General features: G+C 34.0%; 1 protein-coding gene across 4 annotated transcripts in view; it reads left to right on the forward strand.

Annotated features, from left to right (window-relative positions):
- LOC126881332 (cytochrome P450 4d2-like) overlaps nt 1-2087 on the forward strand; it is a 190855-nt gene extending 188768 nt beyond the window's left edge. For all 4 annotated transcript variants that reach the window (XM_050645557.1, XM_050645570.1, XM_050645564.1 and 1 more), the window contains one exon: nt 1825-2087. In XM_050645557.1, coding sequence (XP_050501514.1) covers nt 1825-1985 — 161 coding nt within the window. In that variant the 3' untranslated portion in view covers nt 1986-2087. The remainder of the gene's footprint in view (nt 1-1824) is intronic.
- Nucleotides 2088-12916: the final 10829 nt, after the last annotated feature.

Below are 12916 nucleotides of genomic sequence, written 5' to 3' on the forward strand. Positions count from 1 at the left end.
CTTAATGGCGGTACAGGCTCGTTTTTTTAATATTTTATTTAATTACAGAGTAATTTCCACATATTAATATATTTTTCAAATTGGGCTCTGTACCGCCATTCTTTATTATATTACAAATATGTGTGCCAAATATCTCGAAAAAATATTCAAAATTACAGCCGCAATCTTGGAACGCATTTTGGCTACCTGCTGATCGCTACTGTATCACCTTAATATTGTTTTCACCAATTTTTGAAAAAAAGTAAAAATGTTGAATTATCCACGTCCGTCTGTCCGTGCGTTCGTCCGTCTGTCTGTCTGTACGTGAACTCAACTCCTCCGTCATTATACCAGGTAAAATGACAAATGAGGTGTCAAATGAAAGCTTATAATCCAAGGATGGTACTAAAGGTGAGGAATTTGACCTAGGCTGTCTGTACGTTTGTCCGTCCGACCGCGAATATAACTCAATATTATTGTTTGTTTGTTACGAATAATTATAATTTTAATAAAAATGATTATTTTTCCAATCACAAAGTATTTTATTCAATTGCTTATTTATATTAAGCCGTTCTTCTTGGCTTTTTCCAATTAAGAGATTGCCGTTTTCGTCTTCCATAGCACACTATTCTCCCAGTCACCATCTCTGAGATCTCTATCTATCCTAGTATTTCGTATGTGAGTTTTTCATCTCACAGCAGGTCTTTGTCTCCGTCTTCCTCCCCGCGGATCCCAGTCCAGTAATCTTTTCGGCCACCTGTGCTCCGGCATTCTTTGTACATGCCCGTACCATTTCATCGCTCTACTTTTACTACCACAACTTTTTTGTAATTGAGCATTCTACTTCTATTCTGTTTCATATTTCCTCTGTTCTTATTCTATCCTACCTGGTGATTTTTAGACACCTTCTCATAAACTCCAATTCAACTGTTCGTATTTTATTTCGTATTATTGTTGTCACTTGTCACTGGCCATTCTTCCGCTCTTGTAGGGTAATATTGAGCACTGTGCCCTGAAAAATCCCTTTTTTGTTTTCTTTAGTTAGAGTGTTCTTCCATATCATTCCATGGAGTGCTTTCGTGGCTTCTTTTCCCCGTACTATTTTGATTTTTATATCTTTCCTACAAGTGCCATCTCGGTTTATCATTTATCCTAAATACTTAAAAGTCTTACAACTCTTAATAGTGTCTTCTAAACTTACGTTTAAATCAGCAACCAGTCTGAAATCAATTATTTCGACTAGATTAAATTTCTTTAGACTAGGCTAAATTAGTTTATCCTGATATAAAAACATACACTTAAGGATAAACTAGTTTGGCCTGAAGTGTGTCTCTTTATATCAGGATAAACTAGTTTGGCCTAGGACAAACTAGTTTGGCCTACGTGCGAAAGGAGAAACTAGTTTGGTCTAGGCCATACTAGCTTATCCTAACGCGCTTAGGACAAACTAGTTTGGCCTAGTCCAAACTAGTTTGTCCTGAAATCGGTTTTGGCCGGTAACATATACATGAAATAGAAGAAAAATGGGACGTTTCTGGGATATGTGGCTTTCTATAACTTTTTTAAAATGAAAATAAAAGAACTAAGTGATACTTAATTATTACTATTATTTTTTTTTTGAACTACAGATTCAAAGTGTTGGTTTTTAGTCCATTTGAATAATACATATTTGTACAATATACATGGTGTTAGTAAATAAGTGCAATAGCCTTCATAAACTTATTATCATGAAAAAATAATGACAGATTGCTATATAAACCTATCGCTATTAAATATAAAACCGTAATAAATGTTAGATATTATGAAGATCTCTCCTCTATTCATTTTATGTTTTTTTTATTTCAGGGCAAAAATTTGCGATGCTGGCAATGAAAAGTACATTATCAAAAGTAATAAGGAATTTTGAGTTGTTGCCGTCTACTCCCAACCCTGATCTGCAGTTAGTTCCAGATACAATTCTTAAATCAAAGAACGGTGTCTGCATTTCGCTAAAACTTAGAAATTAGTCTATTAACAATACGTGACAATAATATGTTTATACTTTTTTTTGTGTGAGTAATCCACAATGGTTGTATAATTTTTTTTTTAATAAATTCATTTAAAGTTTAGATATTGTTTTTTTTTAGAAGAGTGTTATTAATTATTACTCTTAAAACCAAGAAGTTCTGGATAAAATAGAGACAATCTTGATAAAATAGAGATCTAGATAATATAGAGACAATCGAAGCCAAAAGACTCAACTGGTATGGACACCTTCAGAGAATGCCTGAAAGTAGATGGCAAAAAAAAATAGAAAAATGGACCCCACCCACAAGAAGAACACGAGGTAGACCAAGACGATCCTGGAGAGAAGATATCGAAGATGCAATGACCGCCAGAGATCTAAAAACTGAAGATTGCTTCGACAGTAAACGCTGGAAATTAGGATGTTAGAAACGGCGTCAGCTGTAGAAGACTCGCTTATTATATACACACACCCAAACTTATATGGAATCATCTGATATCTCTTACTATTTTGTGCGAATTAAAAAAAAAACGAACACACGAAGTCAAACATAATTTATTTAAGACATTTTATAACAAATACGTCACAATTAAATAAAACAATAAAGTGTTTAACAAACAAATTAAAACTAGTGGTTTTAAAGTCAATAGAATAAAACATTTCAATGTAAAACTAATAATGTTTAAATTGTTTTTATTTATTTTTTTTTTTTACTTTTTTTGGTAGTCAGTGTTATCACCTCTAGTCCTATGCAACTTCAGTTTGCGTGGGCACGCTCCTAATCAAATTTCAACATTTTGTTGTAGTAGGTTGCTCCATTCTTCAAAAGCAGCTTATACTAGCCGTGCGGTGTTTTGTGAATTATTCCGGCGAGCTCTAATTTTTCTTTTGTATATCCCACAAATACTCTAGAGGGTTAAGCTCGGGTGAGCAAAAAGTCCACTCCAAACAAGGGATACCTTCTGCTTCAATGATGTCTCTAGTCACTCTAATGGTATGTGGAGGTCCATTATCATGCATGAAAATTAAATTTTCTCCTGTTGCATCTCTCCAGAGCCTAACTATAGGTAATCAACATACCTGTGAGTAATTAACGTTGGATGGATGAAAATTAAAGAGGTTTTTTTACGGATCACAATTCCTCTCCAGAACATTATACTTCTCCTTGTATATTTGTGAACACATCTGACAGTTTTCGTTCTTGCTTGTCTTTTTCGACCTCTAAGTACACGATTTTATGGGTCATCTGATTTTACACCAATACTGACTTTTTCTGAAAATAGCACAATTTGTCAATTTTCCAATTCTTTTTTGTCAATTCCCAATTTCGTCAATTTGTCAATTCCCAATTTTCCAGTTTTGGTGGTGCAGACACCAATTTAGGCGACCAATCCTGTGCTGCCTAGATAACTTGGGAACTCGTAACTGTCTGCTGCTGTATACTTCTTGGCACGAACTCTTCTTCTTATCGTTTCAACTGAAAAAGTTACACCTGTAGCTTCCAAAAGCTGGCTTTTGAGCTGCAGGTGAAAAATGGTTGGGTGATCTCCAGCTGACTTGACAATTAAGCGATCGTGGCAATCCTTTATTAGTTTTTGGCGACTTTTTTGGCTTTATTTTTAAGCTTTCCTAGTTCTTGTTACCTAGCATAGGTTTTGGACAGAACGCCCTGTGTTACGCATGACTTTACAGCTATGTCCCTCTGAGAACATTACTTTCTCCACAAGACCAATATCTTTCCCAGTTGTAAGTTAGTTTCCCACATGAAAAGTTAGTTTATTTATTTTCGTTCAATTTGCAACTCAAGCAAATAACCTACACCATTGTCCTATACCGTACCGAGCTGTACTATCTCATTGTCTTATCGATTTGTTTATTTTCAATAAAAACCTTTATTATTCGCAACAATAATAAGTTTTTTCAAAAGAAATAAATATTGCTTTGAAATACATGGCGATTCCAGATAAGTTTGGGTGTGTGTATATTAGGGTGGGTCACTTGTATATGGGAAAAAAATGTGTGCAATATTGTTTTGTAATACTTATAAAAGAGTGCTAAATGTAATGCTAAATTGACAGTGAAAAATTTATTTTAATTGAAAATTATCTTCTGCCTCCGGATTGACCTTGAAATATCAGAATTATGTGGAAAATCATTCATTTATCGTAAACGCGTAAAAAAATATGTGAAAGTTATCAACTTCTAATAGTGCTAAAATGGCACGGTGTTGTACCTAAAACTCACCTTTAAAAGTTTTTAGTTGTTCGATGTTATCTTCTGCCTCCGGTTTGACATTAAAATTTCATGATATTAACAAAAACGAAGGAAACAATTAAAACCAACATTTTAAAGAAAATGTGTGTATTAATACAAAAAAAGACAGATATTCAAAGAGATACTATAACTAAGTAGTAGCAAAATCCTTTTTGCTATCAAACTGCGGCATTACTCTGCGAGACTCCAACTTCGCCTTAATTAAGCCTTCTCGTTCCGATTTTGTACACAACGTAGTGGATGCTTCTGTTACAGTCTTCACAACTCTCTCTACTGCTTGAGTGTGGCAAGGTAGACGTAAAAACGACAATTCACTTTCCCCTGCTTTTGCAATGAAGGAATTAAGACTTTCATCAGATACTTTTCTTAGTAGTGGGGGTTCAGGTAGTTCTTGTTGCCAGTCAATTAGATCATAATAACATTGTGCATCAAAGTTTATAGTTGGAACTTCGAATAACCTGATTATGTTGTGTTTTACTTTACGAGCCTTCAAAATACGACGTGCAGCTAGTTCCCTAATGTGATTTTGATGATCAGTTAACATTGCCAATAATAAATTTTCCGGATGCGCGAAATAACTATTTCTTTGTATCACAGGATCAATTATGGCTTTCAGTTCAGGTGAGACGTATCTTGACATTTAAATTAAGGCCCATAAGTGTCGTGCTCCATCTTTACATGTGGGATGAGTCTTAATACGAAACCAAGTTGGAGCATAAACTTTCACAATATAAGTGGCTAAAATAACTAGGTTTTCTGAAGGAACCTTTGTCGAAGCATATAGACGAAGAATGCGATTAGCACGAGTCAACCATCTTGCATGGGACATTTTTCCTGGTGATTTATTGGCCAAGTGTTCCGGAAATTCTCCAGTCATAATCGCAGACACAATTCTATGTAGATATAATTGATCAGTACTTAAATCTTTCACTGTTACTGAGGGTAAATTACCACTAATTTTTTGAAATTCAACAATAGGATTTTTTGCACAAGTTTCTAAAGCCTTCCCTATTGTACCTGAAAAAGTCTGTGGTCCCGCTATAGTGCCGTCAATAAATTGAAACAAATGTCGAAGTGGCAACTCGTTCATATGCAACAAACAAATTATCCACTGTAGGGGTTTATTTAACCGCGTTTCAAGTAAACGTACAATGCCACCATTTTTTCCAGTGTTCACGTTTGTTCCATCACAACCAACAGCTATTAAATCGTCAAGAGACATTCCCTCCATTCGAAAATAATTAGCTAACGAATTTTCTATCGCTTTGAACGTACCAGAAGATGGAACAGTATAACCCAAGAACTGGGAATCTGGTTCTTTTATAAGCGAAATATGCTCCTCTTGAATAACGTCTCGGTAGTTTTTGCCTCCTTGTTTTCTGATTACATACGTTTTATCTTTTCGTCCATCGAAGTATAGCGCATGTACTTGTGAAATTTTCTCCTGCGATATAAGATTTTTTCTAGTTTTCTTTCTTTCCCTTCGTAACTTGATCTTATCAATCACTGGCACATTAGATTTGATGTCATGCAAAACTGCTGAAGCAATGGCTGCCGCTGCCCTATCAGACACCCCATATCGGTCACAAGTTTTGGATAATGTAGAATAATGAATAGTTTTTGCAGTTTTTTTCTTAAATAATTATAATGGAGTCGCAATATTTACAGAAGTGGGTTTAAAATCAGAACACACAGATTCATCTGAAGATGACGTTGAAACATCGAGTGTAGACTGGTAGGAAGTTCCGGGCTCATATATGCTTTTTTTCTTTTTAGACAAGGCTTTTTCATTTGTCGCTTTTCTTTTCACAGCTTTTTGCATTTGTTTTGTAGCAACGATATCCAAGTTTCCAATTATCATATTTCGTGTAGTACGTTGATCGATTAAAAAGTTCAACTCTTTTAATGGTACTTTTGTGTCTCTAGAACAGGTACAGTTATTGAGTTCCTTGCATTTACAGCACGAAATATCAAATAGAACTTTGCTGTTGTGACGAAAATCTTCTAACTTTTTCGTTGGAACATTAGGATGTGATTTAAGTATGTTCTGGCACTTTAAGTTATACGTTTTTAACATTTGTGTTACTCTTGTATTTGAAACAATTGGAATATTTGTTTTTGCCCATCTTTCTCGAATTTTTATTGTCACAATGTCTGCTATTTCACAAAAAACTGGCTCTTTTTTAGTACCTTTTTTCGATTTCAGTTGATGTCTTGTCCAGTAGTAAAATTTCATCACGTCTTCATAAGTAGGAAGCATATTGTCTTTCATCTCACCGATTGCACCAAACAACGGACTTTCTAACGCTTTTCGAGTACGTTCCATTTCAGCGAAAACGAAAAGAGATATACATAAAACAACGACTCCTCTGATAAGCAGCAGCTACACTAACTCACTGACTGCGTTGACGACCGAACACAAAGCAAATGCTGTCTAAATTTCAAGACGACGATGGAGGCACGATACACAGAGAACCGGTATGCCGATTGTCGTCGCTAAATTTGATTTCGGCCGCGCAGCACGTCACGTGGGAACCTAACAGATATTTGCTTATTGTTTGGATGCATTATTTCGTAAATGTGGTGGCGTTGAAAGTGAATAGATTGAGCCGGTTTTAAAATATAAAGCTGTTAACGATTGAAGTAATTCTATATTATTTTAGTTACAAATTGTTGTTTATTAGCATAACCGTGTATTTTTAAAACTATTATAATATTAGTTTTATAGTAATTTATTAAAACCGAGACTATAATGCCATTTGAGGTGATATTATGCATGTGCAGAACACGAACATATATTAGAATGAGGGATATTAACAGAAAAAAGTTTTAAAAACTGCCAGAGATCACTTGACAAAAAGATATCTAAATTTTATAATTTAAAAAAATTTTATTTATAGATACTAATTCTAATATTATTAATAAAACTTTTCCCGCAAATTTGTTTTTTTAATAATACATATACATAATGTTACATAACATGTATATACATAATACATTAAAGTTAAACCAGGTAAGGAATCTAAAAATTTAAAGTGCGAACATTTTATACATACATATACAGAGTGGGTCAAAGAAAACAGTCCACCTCGATATTTGGCAGTATTTATTAGATTTTAAGGAAATGAAGAAACAGGCCGATTTTTAATCTAAGGGGCGGGGCATACATTTTTACGGTACATACATCTGTCATTTGTCAACCCCCTCCCTTCCATTTCGCCCACCCCCTAATTTTAAATAGGGAATACGGGTCGTATGCTACCTCATTTGAAATGTTATTAAATTCTTTATTCAGTAATAATAACATTGACATAACTATTTATACAGGGTGTCCAAGAAAAATTATTTTGAATTAAATTAGTCGACACAAAAAGAAGAATGTATGCAATTTATTTAAATCAAAATACATTCTACTACTGACAGAAAACAGAGAAAAATGTTTATTTGATAAATGAATATTGTTTTTCGCTTATATTCAATATTCAACCTACCAAGAGACAGATGGGTGGCAGCTTTAATATTGAAATTAAGCGAAGAGCAATGTTTATTTATCAAAAAATATTTTTTTCTGTTTTGTGACAGCAGTAGAATGTATTTTGAATTAAATAAATTACATACATTCTTCTTTTTGTGTCAATTAATTTAATTAAAATATTTTTTTCTTGAACACCCTGTATACATAATTATGTTTATATTACTGAATAGAGAATCGAGTAACATTTTAAATGGGCTAGCACACGACCCCTATTCCCTATTTAAAAATAGGGGTGGGGGAGTGGAAGGGAGGGGGTTGACAAATGACAAATGTATGTACCGTAAAAATGTGTCCCACTTAGATCAAAAATCGACCTGTTTCGTCATTTCCTTAAAATCTAATAAATACTGCCAAATATCGAGGTGGACTGTTTTCTTTGGCCCACTCTGTATATGTATGTATATTTACAGTCTAATAAAATGTTCGCTCTTGAAATTTTTAGATTGCTAACCTGGTTTAACTTAAAATCAACATTTTTCTATTTTGTAAATAAAATTTGAAAGTCATCAAGTAATTGGTTCTATTCATCTAAAACTTCAAATTTCTTAATTGATTTGTGGTTAAGTTTTTATTTTTAGTCAAATATTTTTCAACAATCTAGAATAACAGTAAGTAGTAACAATTTTATGTGAAACATTTTTACAGACCTAGTAGTAAAGTAAATGTTTATATTATTTCTGTTTTATTTTTTTAATGTTTTACTATGGTGAATGTATATTGGACAACAGATACCTAAAATCTTTATTTTTCAACGGAAATTCATGTTTAAATTAAATGCACATTGGAAAATGACAGTAAAAAGAATATACAATACAATTTCTTATTTAAAAAGCAATGATAGGTACATAATTTTAAAATTCAAACAATATTACCGCTTCATTTAGCATTGCCGGATGAAAATTAAGGTTCCCATATGACGTCACGCGTTCGCCTTCCATGCGTGCGAACATACCGGTTCTCTGTGTACCGTGGATGGAGGGAGGTTGAGAGAGGGAGAGTCTCGCGCTGATGCATTCATTTCAGTACAGTTGTGAACAAAACATCACTTTTGTTTGGTTTTGGGAATACTCTCCAAGGTCTTAACTTTGCACAGATCTATACAAAGTGTAGTGGAGAAAAATTAAAAGCTGTATAAAACACCTTGAAACAAATTTTCATAAGCTCTCATTTTAGCACTGTTTTTCTTGATTTTGTGAATACTGAATGTTATCCCGGAGGCAGAGGATAGTATTCAATTATTACAAAATTTTATAGGGGTTATAAATCAACAGGTACCATCGTTTTATCACTATTAGAACTGACGGATAGTACAACATTTTTTTCTCTCACTTTTTTATTAGTACACTGTTTTTCCCAATTTTTTGAATATTGAACGTCGCTCCGGAGGCAGATAATGATATCCAATTGTTTCCAAATTTTATAGAAGATTATAAAACAACAGGTACCATCGTTTTATCACTATTAGAACTGACGGATAGTACAACATTTTTTTCTCTCACTTTTTTATTAGTACACTGTTTTTCCCAATTTTTTGAATATTGAACGTCGCTCCGGAGGCAGATAATGATATCCAATTGTTTCCAAATTTTATAGAAGATTATAAAACAACAGGTAACATCATTTTATCACTATTAGAACTGACAAATAAAAAAAATATTTTTTTGACCCACCCTAGTGTATATACCAAGAAGTTGGTGAGAGTTGACTTGAAATATATAAATGTAATAAAGAAAGACAGTTTGATATTTAGTTTCAAAGACCATCATCATCGTCCTCTTGGTCTCCTCAGGTGGGGTAAATTAACCGATGGAGAGGACTGTATGATGGCCGCCCGTAAGAGGTTATTTTACACTTGATAGAACTGTGAAGGATGTTAGTGCTAACTAAAATTTTTTGTTGGAGCCATGCCTGACATCATCCAATTTCTGCAATAAGATCAAAGTGCAAGTGTGTTTTCGAACCAGTTGTTACCATAGAGTTAAATATTAGCATAGAGAGAGTGTCATTCAGAGCGAAGTGACGACACCATCTTTTTTATTTGGATTAGTGCTGTTTCACTCTTACGCATAGTAAAGCTGCTACAGTTGTCCTCCTCTTCCGTGCCTATATTCACACTGAAAGTCATTATAGATTCTCGATACAATGTGTTAGAAGGAGATGCAGCAAACCAGTCCTTGAGATCTTGTCGTCAGGAAGCGCGGAAGGTAGGCTCCCTCTATGTTAATATATACCTCTATGGTTGTTACACATTGGACATGGTAATGTCGCTTTTGACACCTCGACCGGATTTATCATATTACCCACAGATTTCTGTTACTTCACAGACTCGAAAGAGGAGCTTATTCATCGTGTTTTTCCAGAAATTTAATATCAGTTTAATAACCATAGTTGGTCTAGCGACCGAGCAATATTGGCGCCAAAAAAAAAATACAAATGTCGATGATTTTCATCTGACAGTAGGGAACTTGAACATTTTTTTTTTACATAATAATGTTCAGTTTTGTTTAAAAATGAGATTTTCAAAATTTCACTACTCAAAAACTCATAATATCTTAGAAATACAAATTTAAAATCTTCTGTGTATTTAAACACAGTCGTGTGTCACATCATTATATTTTTTAATTACATTTATTGCATGTCATTGTAATAATATAAATATATGTTTTAACAGTAACACTAAAATATTAGCCAAAAATATCAGCTATCAAAACATTTATAAAACTGAGTGTCATAACGAATGCCAAACCTAATGAATTAATGGCGAAGACATCAAATACCATAATGATATGACGTCACAACCAATGAGGGCGCGTTTTGGGCTGCCTGTTATAATATGAATTTTCTCTAGAGTTTAATCGTCTTTAGGGGCCAAACGAAAGACGACAAAAAAAACTTTTTTTTGTTTGATATATGTTTTAAATTATGTTCTGTTGTGATTTATAGCATTTTTTCGAATTTAAAATTTTGTGCAAGTTCCCTATTCAGAATTTTCTTCCAGGGAAGTTGATTTCATTAAAATCCGTTGATACCGTTATAAACCAGGATGACGTAGTCAACAAACTAACCTACGGAGTTTTTGAATCCATTAGAATAATTGGACTCCCATCTCACAATTTACAATTAAAAGTGGCATCACTTGTCACCATGTTGGGTATACTGAATCAACCTCAACTGTGTAATGGAACGGGACTGACTATTAAAACGCTTATGAATAATGTCATTGAGACAACAATCATCAAGGAAAAATAAGAAATGAAGGATGTCTTTTTTTTTTTGTTTTTTTTTTTAGCAGAGGTATTTGCCATTCAGCCAGTCACAATTTTTTTAGGGTTCCTATTATAAATTGAGTTAGGTGGGCTGACTAAATGGCCGACAACGATTATAATTCACTCAATTACAGGACAATAGGAAAACATTTTACTTGAACATAAATGACATTATATTTTCTTATTTTCTTGACATTACATTACAACTTCTATATTGTCAATACATAGAATATGTACAACTATAGAATATCTACTTTTAAAGTTGTATATTCTAACACTCACCCTCAACATGAAAAGTAGATAAGCTAAACAATTTTGGTTTCTTTATACACGCATAGGGTAACGCTTAGATTCTTGAACACCATCATCGCTTGTTTCTTCTCTATTCACTTCTTGATTTTCACTCGCACTTTTCATATTATCAGATTTCACAATTTCATTGATACCACTTTTCACTTCTTCGGAGTTTTCATGTACACTAAAACATTCCGACTGATTCTGGTTCACTGATTCGGCTTTAACTACAAAAATTTGCAAATCGCATGTAACTTCAGGTTTAAATCGTACGTCGTGGCTCGATACGATTCTTCTTTCAGATGGAATCCATATTCTAAAACCATCCCTGTCATTCACGTAACCAACTAAATAACCATGTATCGCCTTGTCATCAAATTTACTGCGAAAATTTTTGTTTACGTAAACATAACATTCAGTGCCAAATATTCTTAAATGTTTCAAACTCCCAACTGGCTTTCCATACCACAATCCATGGGGACTTTTATTCTCAATTGATGACTTTCCTGTGCGATTTAGCAGATACACTGCAGTATTGCATGCTTCTGCCCACAATTCTTTGGACAACTTGCATGAGTTTCACATGGAACAAGCACACTCTACAATGGTACGGTTTTCCCTTTCAGCAACACCATTCTGCTGAGGTGTATAGGGTGGAGTGATACAATGCTCTATATCTCTACTCGCAAGAAGTTCAGATACCTTTCTGTTGTAAAACTCTCTCCCTCCATCACATCTCAGTTGCTTTACTACATGGCCATTTGTGTTTGCTTCATTTACAAATTTTTCTAAGAAGGTACATATTTCACTTTTGTGTTTCATAAAGAAAACTTTCCGAAACTTACTAAAGTCATCTTTAAAACATACGTAATAACGTGCTCTTCCTAGTGATTCTATAGACATGGGTCCATTCACATCTGCATGGATCTGCTCACCAGTGACTTGTGGCCGATTGATCCTAGTTTTAAATGGCCATCTATGCATTTTTCCAATTGTACATCCATCGCAAAAGCTTTCTCTGTACCCATTAATGTCTACATTCATTTTCTTCAAGACCTTCTTTACGTGTTGCTTATGCTGATGACCAAATCTTTCATGATACACTTGTAACATATCTGTTGGCTCTACTAAGTTTGCTTGAATGGGATTGGTCTGTTTCATAACACGTATATCAAGTGCATACAGGCCATCACTGAAGCACCCAGTCATTACAGATTCAAAAGTAATTTTATCATGTAGATTTACACCTTTTTCGTCGAGTACTGTAATGAACCCCCTTTGCGTAGCAGCTTTCACAGAAAACAAATGAGCGCTTGCTTCAGGAACATAAAAAACATTCTTCAATTCAGAATATTTCCATTTATTATTCAGACGCTTTTGAATTTTCACCATTCCTTGTCCTTGGGCTAACATAAATATACCCTTCTTACCAAGTGATATCTTTTCGGGTTCAGCAAATTCTGTATAAGATGAGAAATATTGCTTACCTGTAGTGATATGATTTGTGGCTCCACTGTCACAATACCATTTTCCAGCTTCAACACAATTGTTAGATGAGGCACT

The sequence above is a fragment of the Diabrotica virgifera genome, chromosome 1 (assembly GCF_917563875.1).
Source record: "Diabrotica virgifera virgifera chromosome 1, PGI_DIABVI_V3a".
Lineage (NCBI taxonomy): Eukaryota > Metazoa > Arthropoda > Insecta > Coleoptera > Chrysomelidae > Diabrotica > Diabrotica virgifera.